Genomic DNA, 27,265 nt, shown 5'->3' with positions numbered 1-27,265 from the left:
TGACAACCTCACATGGTTGGAAACTGTGGCAACTTGATGTAAAAATGCCTTCTTATATGGAGAACTTGACAAAGATATCTATATGGAGCAACCTTCCGGGTATGTCTCTAACTTGCATTCGAATTATGTCTGCAAACTTAAAAAGGCACTTTACGGTCTAATCAGACTCTACTAGTGTGGTATAAAAAAATTGCTCGATATCTAAATTTTTGTGGCTATGTTGCATCACATTCAGATCCTAGCTTATTTGTTAAGAAGCAAGGAAACTTGCATATAGTTGTTCTCTTGTACGTGGATGTCATGATAATAACAGAAAATAATGATGATAAAGTTAAAAAACTTCAAGAAGAGCTTTCCATAATATTTAGAGTCAAGAAACTGGGAGAACTACATCATTTTCTTGGATCAGAGGTGACAAATACCAGTAAAGAAATCTTTGTTACTCAAAAAGGGTATGCCAAGAAGCTTGTTGACAAGTTTGGGATGAAACAAAGCAAGAAATATTTTACTCCTCTTGAGACGTGTACGAGGTTCAGGTGTGAAGAAGGATCACATCTTTTAGATCCAAAACCTTTTCGAGCTTTGGTTGAAAGTCTTCTGTATTTGACTATTACAAAGCAGGTAGTGCTTTTTCGGTTGGATATGTCAGTAGATTTATGCAATCACCAAGAAAGTCATACTTGGAAGCTACAAATAGGATTCTGAAATATATTAACCCAACATTAGATATGAGCTTATTCTTTCAAAAGAAGAATGATTTGATATAAATGGGTTATACTGATGCTGATTATGGTGACGATATGGATGACCAAAGATCTACATTGGGCTATATTTTTCTCTATGGTGGAATAAGTATTTCTTAGTGTAGTAAGAAGCAAGAATCTATTTTTTATCAACTAAGGAGGCAGAATATAAAACAACAACCCTTATTGCTAAAAAATGTGTATAGCTTTAAAACTTGCTGAAGATTTGCAACTATCTATATCAAAGTCAACTGCATCTTTTGGAGACAATCAAAGTGCCATTAAGCTCGCAAACAATTCAGTATTGCATGCAAGAACTAAGCACATTGAGGTAGAACATCACTTCATCCGAGAAAAAGTTCTTGACGGTATTCCTACTTTGAAAGCACGAAGTTAGGAGAATATTGTTGATATCTTCACCAAGTCACTTCCTAAAGCTTCATTTGAGTTCTTCCATGACAAGCTTGGGGTAATTTCCAAAATATCACTTTAAGGGGGAGTGTGAAAAAAGTTAAAGATGATTTTTTGAAATACCATATGTTCTTCTAGAATATCCTAGTGTAGTATCTTGAATAAATATTTTTTAGAATTATCTAGATATTCTAGAGGAGTGGTAGAAGATAAAAATCATTAGATATTTATCTTGTAGAATTATCTAGATATTTTAGAGTTGTAGAAGATAAAAATAACTAAAAATTTTCTTGTAGATGTGCCTAGAAGATTTTCTAGAACCATCCATAAACAAGTATAAATAGGGATAGCCTTGTAAATTTATAACCATCCAAAAACAAATTCAATACAAAGCATATAAAGTAATCTTCTTCTATACCCAAGCTCTTTTATTCAATATCTTCCTTCTACTTTCATAACTTCTGCTATTCTCTATAGACTTCAGGTGATCCTTATTAATAATCAATCTTTTGAAGTGGAATCATCAAAAAATTATTTCTTCATCAAACCGACAAGGAGTAACTGAAATTGCCCCAATATTATATTATTTTCACGGTTTCAAAAAATAATCACCTATTTTTTTTAATCTGTTTAAAATAAAAAAAAAATTGACAACACTTTAATTGTAACTTTCCACATGACTTGTTTAATATCACAGGATTAAAGAGTACTTTTGAAATATTTGACATAACTTTTATTTAAGATTACAAGATTTAAAAATTTTCTTTACTTTCTTAAATTTCGTATCAAGTCAAAATATGTCATTTTTTTAAAACAGAGGGAGTACTTCTTAAGTTTCACTTACTTATAATTCTAATTTTATTTATTTGATACAAAATTTAATTAAAAACGAATGTTTTGAGATTCAGTTGTTTCCGACGTGGCATATAATCCAAGCTGGAAGTGGCAGTTATGGTGATGGCGGAGAGACAACTGACAGACTACACCAACTCTGCTCTACTGTGGAGCTCACAAAATGGCATATTTGTCTAAAAAAAAAATTCTTCTTTCAAAGTTCTTTTGAAAAAAGAAAGTTAAAATTAAAATTAAAATATATCCTAATTTATTCTATTTAAATCATACAAATACGAGTATTAATTAGTACACTTCCCTTTTTAGTCCAATAAGCGAAATATCTATCAATAATTTTATATTCACTATGACATTAGTTTAATCTTTATATTATTATCCGAAATACCTTATTCTCATCCAAACAACCCATTAGCATCTAGTTACAACTATAAAATAAGCATCTAGTTACAACTATAAAATAACTAAAAACCACTCCCATATCACACAAACTCACACTCTTTCAGCAATCAACACTTTGTTTTTGGTGCGCACTAGAAGAAGTGATCTTTACTATTCTTGTTAGCCAAAATTTTTCTGAAGTTTCCAGATTTCATACTATTGACCAATTACTCAGACAAATTTAGGTAAAAGATTTAATCTTCTCTTTGTTCTTCGTAATGGTTTTTAATTTGTTATTCTTTCCTTTTTCTTTTGGCAGAAAAAATGAACCTCTCTTGATTGATTTTTTTTTTTAAAAAAAACTGTCTGGGCAGCTAATAACAATGACTAAACAGAATGTGTCCGGTCCTAAATCCGGTGTCAACCCTGCCATGTTTGCGACGGCAGTGACAAAGGCGCCACTGCTGGGAAGTTGCATCAATGATATTACAAGCAAGAGTACATTTGTTGAAATGACTGGTGGTCCAAGAATTATTAAATCATGGGTTGATTCAATGAGAGCTTCTTCTCCTACTCATGATTACATGTCCACAACTCTCTATGAAGACAGGACTTCTTGGATGGTCAGTACAATTATACTTCCTCATAATCAAATTATCTGTCATCATTTCTAAAAAAAAAAAAACAAATTAAATTATGTCATTTAAGAAGTTTCGGACAAAATGAACCTTCATTGGTGTTGGAGGTTCATTAGGTAGTGTACCGATTGTTCAAATAAAATAGTTTTTTTTTTTTTTTTTTAAAAAAACACCCTGCTAATTAATGTTTTTAAGGGACGTGTAAAAAGAAATAAGAAAGTTAATTTGAGATGAAGGAAGTTATATGCTAAAACACATTGATAGAGTAAAAATTAGAGACGGAATTAGAGTTTTAGCTTGAGTTTTCAGAATATGTGTAAATGGTTAATTCATAATTCAATAAGTTTCATTTCTAGAACTTAAAACCTACAAACTTAAATTTTTTAAATTGCATCTTATAAAAATTATCCTAAAAGAAAATTATGATCACTACAACGTATAATGTTTTGTAAAAGATTATGTTGTTTTATTGCTAAATGACATAATAGATGTCGACATTTTGAGATCATCTTAATTGAAAGAAATTAAATAGTTGTGTTAATATATAAATGAAACAGGTGCATCATCCATCGGCAGTTGACATGTTCGAGGATATAACAAGTGCTTCTAAAGGGAAGAAAATAGTGATGTTTCTAGACTATGATGGCACCCTTTCTCCCATTGTTGATGATCCTGATCAAGCTTTCATGTCTGATGCTGTAAGTGCTATTAACTTTTTATTAGTAGGTTGTTTATTATTTATTCGAAAATTGGATCGTCGAAGAACTTTCCAATGGTAAAAAGTTCTTTAACAAGTCAATTTTCGATGGGATGTCCATCAGAATATTGCCTTTTATAATAGTGGTAACTATTTTTAAACTGACTTTATTGTATATTCTTTTTAATCATTCGTTAAAGTGTGTGATAATATCATCTATACGTTTAAATAATTCTAGAAAGCCACAATTTTATTTATTTAATAAAATCTTTAACATGTTGATTATTTCGTATGCGAGCTTGATTCTATTATGCAATTCTTTTTTGATATGGATAGTGGCAAGTCTCTTGCACACAACCTCTGTTGTACTGATACCATATTAAACTAGGTGACTATTTTATTATTTTCTTATTAACTCAATTACATTTTCTAACATTATGTGTGCTGACAACTTAATTAAAGTCTTCATTTTCTTCGAGTATTTCTACTATTTATTCAACGATAAATTACACAAAATTCAAACTTAAGATTTATATTACCCAATATCTCTTACCTTTTAAAAATTTATATTAAATTTCGGCTTTCAATTTTACTCTTGATACATATCAACAAAACCCACATCCAATTTTTACTCCACCATTAACTCATGCAAGATATTTTTTTTCAAAGATTACCTTCCCTAAAATCTCTCCCAAATAATAATCAATTAAAAAATCTCCGTTCCTGATTTTCTCTCCTCCACTAACACACATGTTTATTCTTTAATGGTGATTTGGATGAATGATAAATATGATATCGTTATATGGGTATTATGGTGATTCATACGATAGATACAGTTTGTATGGTTTTAATGGGTGATACATATGATATTAATGGGTGATACATATGGTATTATGGTGATTCATATGGTAAATACAATTATTATTTCAATTATTGGGTTATTGATATGCTATTAATGGGTAATATATTTTGTTCACATTGGAGGAGAATGGAGCAGCCATCCCATCACTGGAGCTCACCGTTCCGGTGAACCAGCGTCGGTCCACGAAAAAACGACCTACTAACCACTGGAAAAGCCCATAATAGCCTACCAAAAAAACTACCCCACCAGTGTCACCATTAGCCCACCGGTGTCATCAATTATTAGGTGATTCATATGCTATTAATGGGTGATACATTTTGTTCACACTAGAGGAGAACAAAGCAGCCATCCCCATCAATGGAGCTCAATGTTCCAGTGAACCAACGCCGGTCCACTAAAAAAAGACCCACTCATACCACCGGAAAACTCCATAACTGCCTACCAAAAAAAACACCTCACCGGCATCACCAATAGCCCACCAAAGGTGACCCCTTTACGTCAATTCCAACGAAATTTTTAAATTTGAATCTCCGGTTATGGGTGATACTTCAAATTTGAAATTTGGTCGAGGGGAATTGCGGATTTTCGGTCTATGAAATCCAATTTGTAACTGATTGAGCATGATTTACTCTGCATATTAAAACAAAGTCCGTTACTTCCTAATATAAATATCTAGTCAGTTTTAAATATATAACTTTTTATATATATCACATTATAAGAGATGTATCAAAATTTTGAAAAATTGAGACATGATGTAATTACCCAAATAATTGGGATAAAATGTAATAACACTTAAATATTCAGGGATTTATGTAAGTTTTCCTTTTATTCAAACTCCAATTCATTCCTTATGTGAAACAGATGAGAGGAACAGTGAAAAATCTTGCTAGATATTTCCCAACTGCTATAGTCAGCGGAAGATGCAGAGACAAGGTATTTATTTTTCTTTTTTGGAAGATTTTTAAAAATATTTTTTATTATGTTCTTATATATTTCGGAATTTGCATAATTATAGGTATACAATTTTGTACAATTGGCAGAATTGTATTATGCAGGAAGTCATGGGATGGATATTGAAGGACCTTCAAAAGGTTCCAAATATTATAAGAAAGTGAGTGAACTTAATTAGTTATCTCTACAACTGCATCATCTCCACTTAGTTCATAAGAATGGAGCATCGATTCTTAGCATTGTACCTATTATATATTTTAGAATATTAAGGTAGTCCTTTGAAATTTTAGTGAGATTCTTATACACCAATTTCTGTTATACATTAAAAGTACTGTGTTTAGATACATCTGCAGTCACTTCTGTTTAGTGTTTACCATGGTTAGGTCAAAAATTAAGATTACAATGTGTATAATTATTACAATTTAAAAATAAAGTCTATGTTACTACATGCGTCATGTATGATTTTGGTTGGTGTAAGTTATCAGTATGGATAAGTTTTTACCGTATTTTAATTTGTTCCATCATGTCACGTGCCGTATTTTAAAGTTATTATAATCTCACTTTCGATGATGATTAACAATATTATTTTTAAGCATTATCTAAACTTTTGTTTACATTGTCATTTTCTTGCTTGAAATTTTAGGGAGCTCAAACAGTTCTTTTCCAACCGGCAAATGAATTTCTTCCAATGATTAATAAGGTTAGTCACCATCAAAGATTTTATGAACTAATATTAAGTAAATTACTGTTGACTAAGAACAAGAATAACCATGTTTATTTACAATGAGTTTTTCAGGTTTACAAAGAATTGTTGGACAAAACAAAGTCTGCTGAAGGTGTTATAGTGGAGAATAACAAATTTTGTGTGTCTGTGCATTTTCGTTGTGTTGATGATAAGGTATAAACAAATTGCACAATTACGTTATGAAAAAAATTATGTTTCATTAAATTGACACAGTTGTGTGAGTTATTTTTTGGTTTCATAAAAATATGAATTTAGATCTTATATTTTTGAGTCCGCAAAATTTTTCGAGACAGAAAGGCATCTCACATAGTACTGTCAATTGTATAAGATCTTTAATAGAAAACTTCCCATGTCCCTTTCAATTATGACATGATTCAACAACAACAAACCCAATATATTCACACATTGTGGGGTCTGGGGAGGATAGAATGTACAGTCCATATCAAGGGCGGACCCACGTGGTATTCAGGGGGTTCAACTGAACCCTTTCGATAAAAAATTACGTTGTATATATAATGTAGAAAATCTATATTTATGTATATATATATTAATTTTGAACAACCTAAAAACAAGGTTGTTGGATAGCCCAATGATTCTATGTCCGCTTCTTGAGTTGCTCCTTTAGCCCTCGGTCGTGAGTTCGATTTCCACTACCTGCTTTATTTTTTAAAATCTGTTTTGTACAACTGCTTTAGTAGCTGTCCTGTACAGCTATAGTAAAAAAAAGAACAGAAATTATATTTTGTTGACGTATTCACACATTTATATTTTTATTTTTTTTAATCCGCTGAAATAAATTCTTGGATCCGCCACTGGTCCATACTACTACCTCTAAAGAAGTAGAGATGTTATTTCCGATAGACCCCGATTCAAGATAAAGGACAGTATACAAAAAACATCAAAAGCACGGGACATGATAAAATAACATAGGCACGACATCCACAAAAAAATTGTACATTGCTAAACAAAAGACACCAAAGCCCTCCTAACTACAGACTACGACTCACCCACACACCTTAGGCCTCTATCCTAATGTTTTTCCTCCATATCTTCCTATCTAGGGTTATATCCTCAGTCAACTGTAACTGCTCCATGTCATGTTTAATCACTTTTCTCCAGTATTTCTTCGGTCTACCCCTACCCCACTTGAAACCATCCAAAGCCAAACTCTCACACCTACGAATCGGGGCATCCGTACCCCTCCTCATCACATGACCAAACCATCCCAACCTCACTTCTCGCATTTTATCCTCCACCGACACCACACCCACCTTCTCCCGAATAATCTCATTCCTAACCCTGTCAGCCCTTGTAAATCTACACATCCAATGCAAAATTCTCATTTCCGCCATCTTCAACTTTTGGATATGAGAATTCTTAACCGGCCAACACTCCGCTCCATATAGCATAGCCGATTGGACTGCGATTCTATAGAATTTTTCTTTCAGCTTAGGGGGCACCTTCTTATCGCATAAAATTTCCGAAGCAAGCCTCTATTTCATTCAACCTACCCCAATATGGTGAGAGACATCTTCATCTATCTCTCCATTCTCCTGAATTGTGGACCCAAGATACATAAAACTATCCCTCTTGCAAACCGCCTGAGAATCCAACTTCACTACCACCTCCTACTCTTTCCTCGAGTCACTAAACTTGCACTCCAAGTACTCCGTCTTGGTCCTACTCAACCGGAAACCTTTAGACTCCAGGGTTTGTCTCCAAACCTCCAGCTTATCATTAACACCTTGTCGCGACTCATCAATCAAAACGACATCATCCGCAAAAAGCATACACCAAGGCACCTCGTCTTGTATACTCCGCGTCAACACATCCATCACCAAGGCGAATAAAAACGGACTAAGAGTTGATCCCTGGTGCAATCCTGTCAAGATCGGGAAATGTTCGGAATCTCCTCCCACGGTCCTTACTCGAGTCTTCGCCCCCTCATACATGTCCCTAATCACTCTGTTGTACGCCACAGGGACACCCCTCGCTCCAAGCATCTCCACAGAACCTCCCTAGGGACCTTGTCATACACCTTTTCCAAGTCAATAAACACCATGAGTAGATGACATAATTAAAGGTCATTATTAAGGGTTTAAGTTTTACACCCCTATGATTTTACACCAGTATAATTGCAGTGAAATTTCTTTATAAATATTGGTAACGAGCAATATAGTATAAAAATGATAACTAACTTACCATCTTAGATTAGAAGTCACTTTATTTGTAGTGTAAAAACAATTACTATAAAAATAACCTCATTGACCACTTTTCAGCTTTGTTTGTACGAGATAGCCTCTGTTTTGAATATGGAAATTCCACAAGTAAAATTCCCATAATAGTATATATTCTGGAGTTTTATTTGTACAAATTTAAACCTCAACACAACGTCTAGTTTTCAATTGTATGCTAAAAGACGGTTATTTGTGAATTTTACTCAAATAAAATCTTCACATTATTTGTGCATATAATTATCTTTACATGTCCCATTTAAAAGTAAAACTAAATAGAAAGTTAAGCATCTTTATATTATGGTTTAGATAAAGCATAGATTACATAAAGCACAGATAATGTTAAGGCTTTCTTTAAAGACTTGACACTTCAGAGAATCGAAATTTTAATAGAAAGATCCGATTTGATTTTATGATGAGTTATTTATTTATGTAACAGAAATGGGGTGAACTAGCACAGGAAGTTAGGTCAGTGTTGAAAGAATATCCAAAGCTTATATTATCCCAAGGAAGAAAAGTATTAGAGATCCGTCCGATTATTAAATGGGACAAAGGAAAAGCGATTGAATTTTTGCTTCAATCACTTGGTAAGCATATTCTAGTTTTTGAATACTAATTAATTTTCATAGCTTAGTATATAACTAAAATAAAATATTAAAAAAATAACTACAATTATTTAATATAACTTTAATAATTATTCTTATTCAACAGGATATGCCAAATGTGATGATGTGTTTCCTATTTATATTGGTGATGATCGAACAGATGAAGATGCATTCAAGGTTTCATATGTTCTTTTTTACCCTTTTTATTATTAAAATTTAGTAGTATATATTTTAATTTATCGCAAAAAGTTATCTCACTTAATTTTTTAAGTCATAAGGATTATTATTTTTAAGAATTTAAGTTATACACACTAATATTATACATAATTATTTATTTATATTATCAGTAAATTTTAATTTCTGATAGCAGGCTCATTTACCATTTTTATCAGATTTTCAATTAGTGTTTATCAATACACTTATTTTGAATAACCTAAATGTTTCACCATTAGTATATATGACTTAAATTATATTAATAATATTTTCTTTTTGATAGATTTGATAATATACAATGTTGTTTCATACTAGTGGAAGTTAAACTTGATCCGGTAGGTAGGTCGGTCGCCCTCTAGTCAGTGACTAGCCCAACATGGGCTAGGTGTACACCGTCACGCCGAGACTCATTTCTTAATTATTAATCCTGTTATATGTTGTAATAGGTACTCAGCAAAAGAGGGCAAGGCCTTGGCATTCTTGTCTCTAAAGTTCCAAAAGACACACATGCATCTTATTCTTTACAAGAACCATGTGAGGTAAGAAGAATCTGTAACCATTAAAAATTTCTTTTGGGAAATCAAGTAAAGTACATTAAACCTAGTGCATACACTCATTTTTGTTTTGGTAAGAAGCTACCATTTTAGAAACTACTGGATGAATGAAATGATCATTAATAATATTGCTCAACTCTTAAGCAACTAATTTTGATACCTAAAATATTGTCAAAACTTCTTGCTTGTTTCCTAATTAAATTGGATAAGACTATATGTTAGTTTTTTTTAGTGTGTTTTCATTCCATCTTAAAGTTTAAGTTGTCAGAAAGAGAACACATTTTATCTTTTCTTAATTATGTCTTTAGAACATCCCCTCATATTCTCGTGTGCCTGATCATTTGCTGAGACTAATGTGCGATCATTTCATTTAAAAATTAATTTAATAGAGAAACATATTTTTATTTTCTTAATTATGTCTTCAACAGTTTCTCAAAAAAAAAAAAAAAAACTAGAAAGAAGAAAACCATTTCCAACATGGATATAGAAAGGAAAAAAAAAAGAAACTTAATTGTTGTATAACAAATTTAATTGCTTATTATTTTGTCACTTATTTCCATTTGTTATATTTATATTGTAAAACTTTAGTACTAACATTTTTTTATATAATGTAATTGCTTTGGCAGGTTATGAAATTTCTACAACGCCTCGTAGAGTGGAAAAGGTTGTCTTTAAGGAGACGCTCTAAGATCCAAAAACAACTTGAGGAGATCAAAACATCTTTAAAGTATTGAGAATTGTCCAATTAGTGCATATATTTCTGTATAACTTTGTTATTTATAAATAACTAAGAAGGTTGGAGAAAGAAAAGCAATGCCTGCTCAAATGGTCTAACGCCTTCATCATCAACTGGTAGATCGAGGGTTTAAGTCATGTTAAACGACCAGTGAAAACACTACTTATCCTTTTGATGAGTAGTTGAGATAGAAAAAATGGAAGATGGAATTGAATGAAGTTTCTCATTAGTTCTATGGCCTTATACATGATTGTGTTATTTTTTGGGTGGAAAAATTGTATTTATCAAGATGAACTTCAACACTAAGTTCAAGAACTATAAAGAAGTTCCAACAATTTTAAATGAACTAGCAAAATAAAGTTTCCACTATTTTCTGAAAAAACAGTAAAACCAAACTTAAAAGAAAGTAAGATGAAGATAGAAATGACAGAATCATGTCCACGAATTCAAGGTATGTCCTTCAGGAATTTATTCCCCTCAAGTATCTGAGGTTAATTGAACCTTTCCTTCCAGGATAAAATGATTCACTTTAGAAAATAGCGATACCTAAAATTGTCTGAACTTCTAACTCACTTAACGATTTGATGATCACTCTAGAGCTTTTTACAAGAAGAAAAAGATGTTTTTCAACTCAAAATTCATACCTCTACCTGAGGAAAAGTTCATGTATTTATAGCCAAAAAGTTTTGCTTCAAAAAGAAAGCAATGATTCCCGAAAAAAGAATTTTCTAGAAGAGCACGCGACCTCCGCAAGTTCTGCACTGATCCTGCACCAGATCTGTACCTGTAAGTCGCGTTTGGCAATTTTCAGTAAGTTTTGCATTGGACATGCATCCACAGGATGCTAGGTGCACACATAGGTCGCGGTTACGCGCCCACCAGTGTGTCTCTTGGCTCAAAGGATCACATCCCTTCGAGGTATATTTTGATTGTGTTCGCACTGTGTTCGAAGTACGTTCGCAAATGGAGAAAATATTTTTATTTAATTTTTGGATTAAAACTTCACTTAGTTTCAAGTTTCAAATAAATTTTGTCCAAAAAAGCAATCTCTCGATTATTTGATATATCCAAATCTAAATCCTAATTTGAAGCCGAAGTCGAAGCTGAGCCAAAAGATGAATGACGATGACGGTGCGAGGCATCTCTTGTTCTTGCCTCCAAAAGAAGAATGACGATGACGGTACGATGCATCTCTTGTTCTTTCCTCACTATCCACATGAAGGAATGTTTTTCAATATAAACATAAGAACATTCTTTTCTCTACCAATTTTGGAGAACTTTTCTTCCTTAAAGTGAAAACTCACTTCACTTTCCCTCTATTTTTCATTCACATATTTACTTAGAACCCAACAATCCCTACATGATTGGGGAATGTCTATTTTATCAAAAATTTACTAACAAGTGTGTGATCTATAAGCAAAGACTAATTGCATCTGGATAAGTAAGTTTTCTTTGAACTTTCCGTAGTGAAATTCATCAGATGCACTCAGTCAATCGGTATGTGATATATTTGAACCGTCGAACTTTAATGCACCACCTAGACAACACAAGTCACACAACTAGCCTTTTATCGTTTATGGTGCTCAACATTTTGTTCGTTTCAGCCATGAACACGACCTAGTTTTATGAGATCTTAGAGAATAGACCTTTATTATCATTCTCCTTAAAGCGACTTCCACTTCACCCTCACATAGGTTATTCCTAAATGTTTAATTCTTTAGATCAAACTATTTGGTCAAATTTATCAAACTTAGAAACCATTATAAAGCTTCAAACCATAAACCTTATCCTTGTTTCTAATAGGTTGAGTATGTTGACAATGTTGAGCTATCAATCATAACTTTGTTTGATCTTCTTAAACTTAGCTCTTGGGATCTCAAGTCTGTTAGGTAGGGTTACTGCTGTGATGACTTGTCCTATGTTTTAAACTCATTTTCTTCGATGATCTCTCAACTCCCTCCCCAGATAGGCCTTTTGTAAGTGGATCCGACATATTATCTTTTGACTTCACATAGTCAACCATGATAATTTCACTAGAGAGTAGTTCTCTAAGGTATTATGTCTCCGTCTTATATGACGAGATTTTTCGTTATACATCATGCTCTTTTCCCTTTCTATTGCCGCTTGAATATCATAGTGTATGTATACTGATGCCAACTCTTTAGGCCAATAAGTAATATCTTACAATAAATTTGGGAGTCATTCAGCTTCTTCACCGGCTTTATCCAACACAATACATTAATATTCCATTGTAGAGAAAGCAATGCCTGCCCATTTGGATGATTTCCAAGAGACTGCTCCTCCACTCATGGATTTTACTTCATTCAATTCAGTGATTCAGTTTGTACCACTATACACTTTAATTACCGCTGGACATTTACTATAATGCAAAGCATAGTTTTGAGTATATTTTAGATATCCCAGAACTTTTTTTATTGCTATCCAATGAGTTTGATTGGAATTACTCTTTTACCGACTCAATTTACTAATAGCATATGCTATGTATGGTCACGTACAATTCATGATATACATCAAACTTTCCAACACTCTTGCGTAGTCCAACTGTGAATCACTTTCATCTTCATTTTATTAAAGTGCAAAACTCACGTCTAATGGAGTCTTGGCAATATTGAAATCCAAATACTTAAACTTGTCGAGTACCTTTTCAATGTAATAAGACCGTGACAACGCCAATCCTTGTAATTTTTTATGAATTCTTATCCCTAAGATCACATCCGCCACTCCAAGGTCTTTCATATCAAACTTTTTCTCAAGCATTCGTTTCGCAACATTTATGTTAGAAATGTCTCTACTAATAATCAATTTATCATCCACATACAAACAAAAAATGAATTTATTATTTGGAGTGTCTTTTATGTAAACACATTTATCACATTCATTAATCTTGAAATCATTTTCCAACATACTCTGATCAAACTTTGCATGCCACTATTTGGGTACTTGTTTTAGTCCATAAAGTGACTTAACAAGTTTGCACACTTTCCTTTCCTTGTCAGGAACCATAAAATCCTCAGGTTGTTTCATGTAAATTTCTTTCTTCAACTCTCCACTTAAGAATGTTGTCTTCATATTTATTTGATGGATTTCAAGTCCATATACCGCCTCTAATGCAACTAACATCCAAATGGACGTTATCCTTGCTACAGGTGAGTATGTGTTGAAATAATCAAAGCTTTTTTTTTGGTATAAAACCTTTCACAACAAGTCTTGCCTTGTATTTATAAATAGTACCATCAACTTTTATTTTCCTTTTGAAGATAGATTTAGAAACTAAAGGTTTATTTCCTAGAGAAATATCAACTAACTCTCAAGTGTGGTTGCTCAAGATTGAATCAATTTCACTATTGACTATCTTTTTTCAAAAGGATAATTTCAAAGATGACATCACTTCCTTAAATATTTGCAACTCATTCCCAAGAAGAAATGTTACAAAATCTATTCCAAAGGAGGTTGACGTTCTTTGACGTGTACTATTGATATGCCCAAATAATAACTCTCCTAAAAGAGTGTATACGATTGTTGTCAAATATATGACCCAACTAAGATTGGTGTCAAATCTACAGGGAATAAGGTGTTAACTAAGTCGTATGATTTTTAATAGACTATTGGTCATAAGTTTCCGATAACGCAAAGGGGGTTTTGTTGCTAAAAATATTGCTTTAAATTTGTATTACAGTAAAGACCGATGCTTTTGTTGTAACATGTAGGCAAATGAGAATTAAAAAACCAGGGTTATTATCACTAAGGTGTTTCAATGATAAGGGTTGTGACTTTTATAAAATCATGCATCAAAAATTATAATTACAGAGAAATTTGCATAATTACTCTTATCCAATTGCTTTACTACCTTCAAGGATGGATTCATTTTAATTCTTTCAAACTTAAAGTGATAGATTAGTCCAACAAATAATTTTTCAAGAAATTAATCTGGTTAAGGCATCAATTGTAACATTAGAGAGTAAAATCTCTAATCGTCCTGTCACCATTCTCTTTTTCCAGCATTAACTTCTTTGTTCAAGCAAGTTATGTTCATGGGAACTTTCGTCAAGTTTTCAACCAAGAGAAATCATGAAACGGAAAAGAAAGTGATGTAACTAAAATTATTGTCATGAATTAATCAATCCCAAAACCCTAATATTAAATTACACCAAGGCTCTCCTAACCCCAGTTATAGGAGCTTTAGCCATATATAATTAAGAAGAAGACGAATATATAATATTTCATAAATAATTCAGAATCAACTTACAAATCCAAAGATGTTTCTCCAAATCCCAATTCACAAGAAGGCAATAGTGTAAACTTTTGCTCTCTACTTGTTTCTCAGACACTTTTACGTTAAAAATTTAGAAAATAGTCAAAAGATGCCTATTTTAACCCTAAGATAGGTATTTATAGGATCCCAAAAAGATGGAATTTGAAATTCAAATTTGGGTTTCCGTGTCACCATTGACGGTTCTCTTGATAGATCGTTGGACTTGCCATGGTCTGTCGGCTAGGCCATCGGTGGTTATACAATATGATGCTGACCTATCGCTGATAGCGACGAACCATGTGATGGTACGTCATGCCTTTTATCGGTGACACCCAAATTGTACTTTATTATGCTTAAGGTGCAACAGCCAGGACAATGGCCCATTGTAGTTCTGATGGTCCGTCGCTTGGTCCGTCGCCTAGTGTTCAGACTTCTTGATATTCTTCTTAAGTTACGACGTTAGGCCGACAGCCCATCATAAGTCCAACGGTTAGTCGCTTGAACCGTTGTAGTATGTCAAAATCCACCTTTGAGTTATTCTTTCTTCTGAATTTGTTTCGTGAGAACAAGTAAAACGAGCATCAAATACACCAATAGTTGCTAGAAAACAAATAATTATCCCTCGTAAGAGGTGCAAACTATTTCGTCAAATGCCGCTCTACGTAAGATAATTTCTTGTCCTCAAGCAACTCAATACACCACCACATATGCTTTTAGGAAATGAATGAACTATCAGCTATTGGAACTAATAAAGCAAACCATTTGGTGTATACACTCCTCTTGTATTCCTAACTCAATGAAATCCATGCTTGGCATTACACTCTATCTAGCTAACATCTGTACACTTTAGACACGACATCCAAAAATCAATAATCACAGGAATAGTTCACTTGCCCTCACCTTCAAAGAAGTCTGATGCATACTTAATTATTTAGATCACGGATTGAAAATCAAATCTCCCACTCTCACAATGAATTTCAAACAAAGTATGCACAAAACTTTAAGCTTGCCCTTATCATTCTGCAAAGTCTATAGCTGATTAGAAAGACTCACTATAGGACTTTCTAAAGCTTGTAATGAAGTTTTGGGTGCAAGTGAGATATATTTATGGAATAGTGACTTTACCCTCCTTGGCATTGTTGCTACTATCAAACTTTTCTTTTCACCTCATAATGTATCTTTATTGTCCCAAAGACCTTTTTTTGAACATATTAAACTTGAGCAACTCTTCTCTTGTAACGTAGCCATCTACACTAGCCATAAGTGGAGGTACATAATATCCCAAGGGACCAAGGCCAAATAATACAAACTCTTACAATCAATACTTTTTTTCTAACTATTCTTCAATCATTAACTCTCTATAGTAGTCACCCTCAACTTAGACAATTTTCCTGAGTCGAGGTGCACAATTTCCAAGGAAGGACCAGGGCCAAAATAAGATTTTTTTTTAAAAAAGAGAAAATTTAGATATGTTGAATAAAAAGCTATAGGCTCAAAATGGAATCAAAGAAAACTACACATTTATATTTTTAGTTAGGCTTTTAAGGCTAAGTGGACTTAATTGAAAGACGACCTGTGATCCTATCCCATTTAATCAACTATAACCTTACAAAAATAAACTGGGCAAGTTCTAGTTGCATACACAGAGTAAGAAAATATAGTATAATCTCACACACAACAGCAATGAACTAATGCTTATGCTACTGACTTTAGACTTGTGCTGACATAAATATGCTTGCTCAATCCAAAGATTCTAATGCCAAGCATATATTCACAATAGTAAATAATCATAAGGTATGTGCACAAGAAAAATTTTGAAGGTAGTCCTCAATTTACACAATCCAACACTCTACAAATCCACAACTTTTCATTTAATCATTTTATTTCAATACACATGGTAAGTACATATGGAATAAACACTAACAACATCACGATGAAATAAAATAGTGCATATTTATAATCACACGGGAACACTACACACATCAAAATAATGTTAAAATCCTAAATATGTTGGTTCTCCTGGATAGCACACGAAGAAAAAGAACACATGCAATAAAAACCCTCGTGGTGACAGATTTAACACAAGCACCACACCCTCACTAAAATATATGTGTTGTCCTCAATGTATAATAAATAAAGTACAAGAAAGTAGAATACTTGACTAGCCGTTGGGTTTGTGAATCCGTCGAGTCATGAGAGGCCTCCTCGACCTCAGTCGTAATAGTAGTGACCCCAGCGATGACTAGGGTACTCAAATCAGCCACCTTCTCAGTGACGAGGACAGGAATAGGCAGTGGGTCTGGCCTTTACCCACTTCCTTACACTAAACTACTAGACACGCTAGCCATTTCATCTTGAACCCACTTTTTTTTTCTTTATCTCTCTTTGGTCTCTTTATTGCTTTTCTTAATTTTTCTTCTTTTGGTATCTCATCCCGGTGTCTTTTCTTTCTAGCTAACCTTTTCTCTCCACTTTTGTCTACCGTTTTTCCTTTATCCTTCAGTGGCCTGCCCATGAGATCCATAAGATCTTTTTCCTCATCAATCTCCACAAACGTTAGATCAAAAATGCTCAGGACTAGTTGCCTTATCAACTCTGAAATGTCAGTTTATGCTTTGTTTATCTCAGTGGTAAATTTGGCTAGGTCTGGAATGGATAGTTCTCTAGCCTGTCATTCACACGTTCTTCTATATCATCCATCCATGGATGCAAATTCTTGTAAGGCTTCAAAGCCTCAACTACCACTCTGCCCACAAATGACTTAAAATCTTTAGCCCATATATTTAATTGTCGCTCAAAATTCTGTTGAAATTTGACCATATTTTTATAAAATTCTCCTGGGTCAACCTATACTCCGAGTATCTAGATGGTACAAAAGTAGTAGCCGCTGTGTCTATCATGGAAGGTGTAGGTACGGACTCCAAAGCTGTAGAAGTACCTTGTATAACAAAAGTAGCTAAAGGAAACAACATACCCAAAGGCACATCTGATGCCTTTTGTGTAGGTTTATCCTGTGTCCCAAATGCCATAGTCCTATGAACTCTCATCTTGAATCTCGTGTCATCTTTTTTTTCTTTCAATATATTACCTTCTTGATACTTAAATTTTATGATCTACTTTTTGTATGATCTACACATTTCCTTGCCTGCAAATCCTAGTAGTTAGGCATGGGAATGGTAATGCACTGGATATATTGTGAGCTCGCACAAATATTTCATCGCTAATTATTTGCCCAAAGTCAATTTTCAAGGCTTCTATCACACTCGCTACCAGCATTGACCTCTGAGGGTCAAGATTAACATCTCCTCCTATTTGCCATTAGTCTTAGCCTGTCTATGGACCACCAAAACTTTACCCTAAAGTTGAGGGATGATTTTCCAATCTATTCTTTATTCTGAAGCCACAAAGGATTTCTATCATTTGTTATGATTTAAGTTAATCATGGTCATCGATTATGTGTTGTAGTCATCCAATGCTCAAGATTCGGTGTGATGGTGGGAGCAGTGTACTGCTAACCAAATAATATTTAGTTGATGGTATGATCATGTATATCAACTGTCATACCTCTTACTGGTACTCTTATTCTGTTTCTCATGTTTTCCACTTTAGATCCTTTCAGGAAATACTAATATCAATAATTAATTAGCAAAAAACTTACACACAAGGTTACGATAGTATGATCTGGGAGTCTTACTCATACGTGCCAGCTCATATTCATTGAACCTCCTTTCTAGGTTCAGATACTCATGAAAGTCGGCTATGATGATCTGATATTCTTCTGCAAAGGGTCTCTTCATGGGCCTACTTTATTTTGGTTGGATCCCATCGTAGAAGTTCTTTTTTTGCTCCCTCAACTTTCCATATAATTGATTCCCAAACTTTTGGGTCCTTACTTTGGATTACATTACCCTCTTCCAATTCTGGATCTGTTGTAGGATCAGTGGAGCCTTTTTTTCTCTTTCAACCTCAAGACTTGAGCTTGAACTGCCATTATTCTCACTGATACTTTCACTATTAGCCTCCATACTTAATGACTAACTCTCCTTATCAAACTGGAAAAGTGGTTGCTTTTTCCTTTTTATTTGACAAGTGTGATATGTTGGGGCTTCAACATTCCCTTCTGCTTTATTTCTGGTCCTTGAGGTGGTGGTTTCTTTGATTGGTTGTGATCATCCCCCACCTATCCTCGAAGGTAGCTTTTGATTCATATTACCTACATTAAGATAAAGACACTACACATATATCTTAATAAGGTAATGCAATAAAATGATATAAGTTTTTGTAAGGTTGGCGGTTGAGTTGATGGGTCGTCGCTCTTGCAACTGGTCGTCGCTCAGCTCGTCACTTCTAATATAGAATTTCAATGACTATGAGATGGTGAGGCTAACAATCCATCACTGAACTGACGTTCCATCACTTCGACGTCATTGGTATCCAAAAATAATCAAAATTTACTCCCTTGCTATTGGCTGCATCGACAGTCCGTCGTAAAAGGACGGTTCTAGGTAAGCCACATTTTAGTTTTCTTTCTTTGGGGCATTCCATAAAACATTACGTGTGCCTACACTTTTAATTCAATGTAAATCTCAATTTTCCTCAAAATATCCTTAATATACATACTCAAATGGGGTTACTCAGACTTCACCCCATACATGATCCACCATTAAAAAAAGAAACATTCATTTTCTTTACTCATAAAAATAACTTCAAGTACAAAACCACTCACACCACTCACTTCAGCCTTTAAAAGTAACCCTTATGAAGAATAAAGGTTGAGAAACATACCTAGGATCACAATGCAACTTCACAATTACTTGAATTTCAAAAACTTAAGCAAGGAACACAAGAATTTCTTTTTCAATGAAGAGAACTTGAGTGAAGTGAATGATAGCACAATGGAATAGTTTACAGGGTTTAAATAGAAAAGAAAAGTAACTGAAGAGTTTGTGGGAGAATGAATGTGATTTAAGATGGATGAATTGGGGGAGTTTCAGGTATTTTAAAAGTTAAAGTGGAAAAGACGTGCATCTATGCAGACAACTTCTTCGATTTTTATCAATAAATACACTTGGGTCGGGTCATCGGCTTGATTTACCCAAGAGGGACCTAATATTTGTAATTAGGCCAGCCCATCTATTACTTATGTTCAATGGATATCGACGGTCTAGGCAATAGTCTATCACAGGTCTGATGTTCCATCGTGTTGATCATCGTGACTTACCGGAATTTAATTTGTTCTGCCAAAAGTTGACAGGTAAAGCGATGGTTTATCTCTAGGTGGAAGGTTCATCCCCTATCAGTCGCACCTTATCCAGTGTGCATGGTTAATTGAGAAGTATACAATGGATACAACGATGGTCCATCCCATTGATGACGGCCCATCAGTATCCCATCCCAGCTTATCCAGAATGCTTTTTCTCAAACTTTCTTGTAATTACAACTCCTGCACACTCAACACATATATTATTCTTATAAATTAATCAAAAATAATTACTTACATGATTTTACAATACATTATGGGTTGACTCCTAATAGCGCCTGATTTAACATCACGTCACGACTCAGTTATCTTGATTACTCAGATTTCATCAAGATAAAAACATTTTTACCTCATCCATTTGGTCAATGTAATACTTAAACCTTTGTAAATTGACCTTGAACACACTTCTATATTTGTTTTCTAATTCAACCATACCAGATAGAGGACTTGTGTTATTTTGAATGGCCCCGACCACTTTAACTTCAACTTCCTGAGAAAGAGCTTAACTCCCGAGTTGAAAAGCAGAACCCAATCATCCACTTGAAAATCTCTTCTTTCAATTATCTGATCATGGTACCACTTTATCCTCTCCTTGTAGAGGTTATCCCATTCTTAATCTCAGAGGAAAAACTCATCCATCTTATTAAGTTGATCTAGCCTCATATCAGTTGTCTTTTTCCAATTCAAGTTCAACCTCTTGTGTGCACACAATGGCTTATATTCCATCTCCACTGGCGAATGACAAGATTTACCATAAACCAATTGATAAGGAGATATTTTGTTGGGCGTCTTGAAAGTAGTTCGATATGCCCAAAGAGTATCATCAAGTTTTCTCGACCAATCACTTCTATTTTTGTTAATAGTCTTGTCCAAAATAGACTTGATTTCCATGTTTGAAACTTCTACTTGTCCACTTGTTTGTGGGTGATAAGGTGTGGCAGACTTATGTTGCTTTATCTCATACTTAGCCAAAGTATCCGAAAACATCTTGTTGCAGAAGTGTGACCCTTCATCAATTATAGTAGTTCTTAGAACACCAAAACTCGAGAAGGTATTCTTTCTTAAGAATACAACCACTCTTTTGCCTTCACTATCTGCTAGAGCCACAACATCTACCCACTTGGACACGTTGTCCACAACAATCAAGATGTATTTGAGACCATAAGAGCTCACAAAGGTCCACATGAAATCTATGCCCCATACATCAAACAGATCTACCTCCAACATCTTAGCCATTAGCATCTCATGGTGTTCCTATGAAATCTATGCCCTATACATCAAATAGCTCCACCTCTAATATCTTAGCTATTGATATTTCATGGTGTCGAGAGATGTTCTATCTCTGAAATTGATCACAAGCTCTCACAAACTCTTAAGTATCTTTATGGATTATAGGCTAATAGTACCCACTCTGTAAGATCTTCCCATTAGTCTAATCACCTGCGTGATGTCCCCCAACTTCAGAGAAATAACATACCTCCAAAATATTAAATATTTCTACCTCTAGTATGCATTTTCTTATAATATTATCAGCATAATGTCTGAACTAATAAGGATCATCCCAGAATTGCCTTGTTACTTCCTGTAGAAATTTCTTGTTTTGATGAAAGCTGAGGTTATCTGGAATGATATCACTGATAACATAATTTGCAGAATTTGCATACTATGGCACCAAATCAAGCATAATAGCCAAAAACTACTCATTCAAAAAAGAATCATCAATTTCCACTTCTTTCGAGCTCTTCCCTTCATTCTCCAACCGAGATAGATGGTCCGCTACTTAATTTTCACAACCTTTTCTCTTTTTAACTTCAAAGACAAACTTTTAAAGTAGCAGCACCCATCTTATAATCCTTAGATTGGCATCCCACTTTGCCATTAATTATCTTAGCATTGTGTGATTGGTGTGCACTACTACTTTTGTTCCTTATAAATATGCCCAAAAGTTTTTGAAAGCATAAACTACAGCTAGGAGCTCCTTCTCGGTAACCGTGCAGTTCTTTTATAATCCATTCAAAGATTTACTACATAATAAATAGGATGACAAACTTTTCTTTCTTTTTCCCAAGAGTATCTCCGAGTGCAACTGATGTGCATGGCAACAAAGCACATTTAATGACTAAAACAAGGAATTTATGCTTGGACTTAGGCCATTTTTGTTAGATATGATGTGGTTTTGTGTGGTGTTGTAGGTAACATAGGTAGATAATGGTACTGGACTAAATAAAGGAAATGAAAGGTCTAAGAAGGTAAAACACTGGTCAAGCTACGATTCATCAAGTCACCTAAGACTCGTAGCATGACTCATCAGGATACCAAAGAAAAAGTGAACCATAGCCACTAAGTAAATAGTGATTACAACTCATAAGAAGTGGATACGATTTGTTGGGAGCACTCGTAAGGAGACCAGTGAGCTATGCCAAGGTCCAGCATTGAAGTTATGGAAGACTACGAGTCATAAGATAAGACTATGACTCATAATGACTAATCGTAAGGAGACCAGTACGTAAAGCTATAAAATGCAAGGTTCAAGTGATAATAAGTGAAGACCACAAGTTTTAAGGACTAAACTTGACTCATGGTGATGAGTTGATGAGTTGTAATGACACCAGAAGCTTAAAGCCTTGAAGACAAAATTTCACTGGATTGGTTACGACTGGCAACCTTACGACTCATAAAGAGACTTCACGAGTCGTAAAGATTGCCATGAGATAACAGAATAATATGAATACTTTCGGGTTTCTCATGGTTTGAATAATTATTTGTTCTCTTTTCTTCGATCTATGATTTAAAATTCGTGAAGCATGGCTATGATTTTGACATTTTTTATTTAATTATATGTTTTTTTACACATTCTGATTATGTGAAAATGCCTAAATTTCATTGAATTTGAATTAAACCTAATTTCATTACTTGATTCCTGATTTATGTGCAATCTTGAAGCCTATGTTGCGTTGTTATTGAATTAGTGCAAAGTGGCCAACTGACATGTTCCATCTTGGGTGGATTTTGGCAGTCTTTAATATTTTTCTGACTTTTTGAATTTGAACTTCTAACGGTGTTATGTGGTCTAGATATGACAATTTGAATTGTTAGCATGAATTATACTATGGCTTAATTTCAGTTGCTAATTTCCGTTGCTCACTCAATATTTGATTCTTTTGGTAAATCCTCTCATTGATTTTGATGATTTCCATTTATATTACATTCACTAAGTTTTACTTGATATTCTAACTATGGTAAACTTTGATCTTATTGGCAAAATTTGAATAATTGATTTTATTCACATGCTGATTGATATTCTTTCTCTTTTTATGCATTTGATTGATTTTATATTATTGGTAATCTCTGTATTTAAGGAAAATTCATTTGATTGACTACAAATATATATATATATATATATATATTTTTTTTTTTCCTTTATCTTCAGAACCCCCCAACCTATATAAAAAGTCTCTCCTTTCAATTAACGAACAACTTTTCTCACAATTTTTACTCTCAATAATTAAAATCAACAGTTATTAACCATACTCTTGAAGGTTTTAGTTACTTTTCTGGAAAAGTATTTTGGATTATCTGTCTCGCGCAATCACATTACTTACATCTTCTTTCTTCTTTGCCGCTAACCGGTAAGTGTCTAAAATGATGCATTTACTTATTTTGTGATGACTTTACTGTGTTGTAAAATTATTAGAAAGCATGCCTATAATAAAGGATTATTCCATGCGTGTTTGCTATGTTAGTGCCTTTGTTTGAGTACGATGGTGTGTATTCTTTTCCATTTACATATATTGTGATATCTTGTTAACAGGTCCCCCGTAGAATGGTATTTCGTGGGAGGCTTACTCTTTTAGCTTCTTTTTAATTGTATATACAACCTATAATAATTCTGTACAAATATTTTTGATGTAATAATAAAGCTTGGGGACTGCTTCGGGGGGTGGGAATTTATATTCTCTATGAATAGTATAGCTAGGCACAACTTAAGTTATGTGTGATACGTGCTATGTGAATTCATCTTGGTACATAAATTTAAGATTAATTAATGCATGTGAAGCTTAAACTGTTTATTAACAAATTTGATTCAATTTCGGTATATTAACACGTCTTTAGCATGTTGAACATTAGACGTAAATGATTCAATATATTTCTAGTATGTTAACACGGATTTAGGCATATTAACTTGACATTAAGTATGTATTTTAGCAATATTGAGCATATTAATTTGACATGAAGCATATCCATATGTTTTCTAGATATTAGATTAAAACATGTTAATGCATCTTTAGCATATTCTATTAGCATTAGATTTTTTAGCATGTTAACGTACTTTTAGTGTGTTAAGCATGTTAAATTAAGTCAAAATGGGTTAATATATTTTCAGTATGCTAAACAGTATAGTTAACACATTTCTGCATGTTAATATCATGATTTTTAGCATGTTAATAATTTGTAGCATGATAACATTAAAAGAGCAATATGTTGAAAGTTTGATATATTTTCTAGCATGATTAATATGTTAAACATACAGTTCCTGCACATTAACATATTTTCAGCATGCCAGTAATAGCCAAATATCTGCATTAAATTGCGTGTCTGCATTATCATAACAGTGTTTCTGCATATTAAAATAATTTCAACATTGCTAGAACCTATTTCTGCACAATTTCAGCATATTAAATTGCTTTCAGCATGTTATTATATAAATTACAACATGTTAACATTAATTTTCTGCACTGTTTGAACAATTTTCAGCATGTTAAAATATTAAATTTTAGGCATTCTCAACATGTTTAGATTAAGTACATTATTGCATCCTTAACATGTAATGTATTTTTAATATTCTTGTTAATTTCATATGTTCTCATTAGTTTGTAATACTTAATTCGTGAGCATAATTTCTTGACACATTTACCACACTTTAGACACCCTCTTTTAAACACTTAGCAACACATTGTTACACACACAAATTACAGTCACCTTTTGTCACATTAACAATTGTTGAACACTTAGACATCATTTTCATAGATGTAAACATAAAAAATTAATAATTATTTGTCTTTGGATATTTGTCACATTAACAAACATTTATTAACGAAGAGGCCAACTTGAGATAATTATGTGCTACGTGATGTCCTACTTGTTACTCATTTCGAGTTCTAGATAACATAGCTTTATTTTGTCTAGACCAAAAATTCAAAATAGCAAAGCCCAATGACTCTTGGGCGATAAGTGGGATGATATGTATTCTAAAAATGTTAGTTTTATCCTTGTCCTAGAATGCCTTTAGACTTGACATCCAACCTAGGTGGGGTAGGACGGGTAGTCATTCGGAAGTGATGATCCCAACGGCTATTGACGGTAAGACTAATGACATTGTCACTTGTCTAAAAGTTCGGTCGGTGGGTCGCATGATGATTAAACAAGTTGAGGTTCTGATCTGAATAAAACTAAAACATTTCTTTGTTTGATTTGGATGACTTCTTTTTGTTCCCTTATTTACTTTACATGTTTATTTATTTGGGGTAGTTAGATTTTTATACAAGCAGTCCCATTTTGTTATAAATTATTTCACTTCTTTCTCCTCGCTTCTCTTATTTACATATTTTTTTAATTGATTTTATCACTTAGATGATTAGTACCTGAAATAATTAAACTAAATATTTGTTAATTACTTTATCACCTAGCTAACATTAAATTAATAATAAAATAAGAGACCTTTATTTGATCATATAGAATCCCTACGTAAAGTATGAATTTGGATGGAAACCACCTTTGTAGACCTCAAAGGTGCTTAACACCTTTCTTTTGAGGTAATTTGAACCCTTACCCGAACTCTGGTGAACTAAGACAAAACAACAAAATAGATTCGTAGCTAGCCTAGACTGTTGCCCTAACGCACCTTAATTCGTTAGGTGGCGACTCTTCACATCTTTCCTTAAGCAATTCCAACAAGAGTGGTCACGTTGAATCCCACTTTCCATAAGGAAAAATGGGGCACGACACCGTTCTACCATTAATTAACGCAAAGATGCCAGTTTAGGAGTCCCTAAACCTAACGGCTTAAAGATTGATAAGGGCATGAGGTTGATACTTACCCTTAAATCATAATGTGATTTAGAAAACATAAATGCACCAACCATATACAAGATGGTGAATTCTCTCTAATCAGCTTTATTCTATACTAGTGATCTGGAAGCAATGGCACTCTAATGATGAAGATTGTCCATGAGCACATAACTAACTATTCTACTCTTTGTCATAGGGTCCTTTATGAATTTAGCGTATCCCTGTATCTACTCTAATACCTCAACCAAAGAAACATTCAATAAAAAATATTTCAGTATAGCCATGAATTTTCTAAACTTGCCCTCTTCTGCTTTCTTCTTCAACCTATGTGGAAAGGGCAGTGGTGGCTTTTGAATTCTTATTGTGGTAGACTCTACCTCTTTTCCTTTGATCTACTCCACATCACTAATATATTTTGACTTAGATAGTTGTTTCGCTTTTGTAACCTTATTTTCTAAATCTCTCATCTTCTCAGACTCAACTGGTGGCTCATCATTCACCTTACCCTCCAACTCAACATCATTATCATGGGAAGGTATTGCCGGACATAGTTGTGGAAACATCTTACCACTCCTAGTGGTAATATCCATACACGAATCGTCATTCTTGAGGTTTTAAACAGTGCCACTCAGTAAGGTTTTGCTCTTTCTTTGATTGAAAGTTGTTGATAACTGGCTCACCTACTACTCTAAATGTTTAATAGACGTGGATTGAGAATCAACAAACTGACTCATAGTTGACAAGTCACTTTTCATCTCTCTAACTCCTACATCAGTTGACTCCACCCCTTTCAATAATTTGTCCATCATGGCCTCCATGGACATCTTCTAAGAATTATTTCCAGCATTGTCACAGCTCTCATGTGGTACATATAATTTGCTTCTATCATTTTTGTTATTCCAACTTTTTTGGTCATGATATCTATAACCAAATTTATCGTAATAATTCTCCCACTGATAGTTCTAGCCTTGGTTTCCTTAGCCACTGGCCTAAAAAAACCATGGCTATTCAAATAGTTTGCCTCCTCCTAAGAATTGGATTCAC

The 27,265-nt window shown here is 33.7% G+C and overlaps 1 protein-coding gene across 3 annotated transcripts; it reads left to right on the top strand.

Moving 5' to 3' along the window:
• The first annotated feature begins 2,424 nt into the window (after window positions 1-2,424).
• Window positions 2,425-10,864, top strand: LOC107852961 (probable trehalose-phosphate phosphatase H). 3 transcript variants are annotated; one of them, XM_016697993.2, is made up of 11 exons: window positions 2,425-2,629; window positions 2,780-3,007; window positions 3,580-3,720; window positions 5,443-5,514; window positions 5,597-5,692; window positions 6,176-6,232; window positions 6,329-6,430; window positions 8,951-9,098; window positions 9,223-9,293; window positions 9,776-9,868; window positions 10,510-10,864. In XM_016697993.2, the coding sequence occupies exons 2-11, from the start codon at window positions 2,816-2,818 to the stop codon at window positions 10,615-10,617; spliced, it is 1,080 nt and encodes a 359-aa protein (XP_016553479.1). In that variant the 5' UTR covers window positions 2,425-2,629; window positions 2,780-2,815; the 3' UTR covers window positions 10,618-10,864. The 3 variants fall into 3 exon arrangements, with proteins under 3 accessions (XP_016553479.1, XP_047269262.1, XP_016553478.1); XM_016697992.2 differs by having other exon boundaries at window positions 2,432-2,629; window positions 2,759-3,007; XM_047413306.1 differs by lacking the exon at window positions 10,510-10,864 and having other exon boundaries at window positions 2,430-2,629; window positions 2,759-3,007; window positions 9,776-9,907.
• The last annotated feature ends 16,401 nt before the right edge of the window (window positions 10,865-27,265 follow it).

This window comes from Capsicum annuum, chromosome 5 (genome assembly GCF_002878395.1).
Source record: "Capsicum annuum cultivar UCD-10X-F1 chromosome 5, UCD10Xv1.1, whole genome shotgun sequence".
NCBI classification, from domain to species: Eukaryota; Viridiplantae; Streptophyta; class Magnoliopsida; order Solanales; family Solanaceae; genus Capsicum; species Capsicum annuum.
Note: the sequence above shows the minus strand (reverse complement) of the source record. Positions and strands in the feature narration are given on the sequence as shown.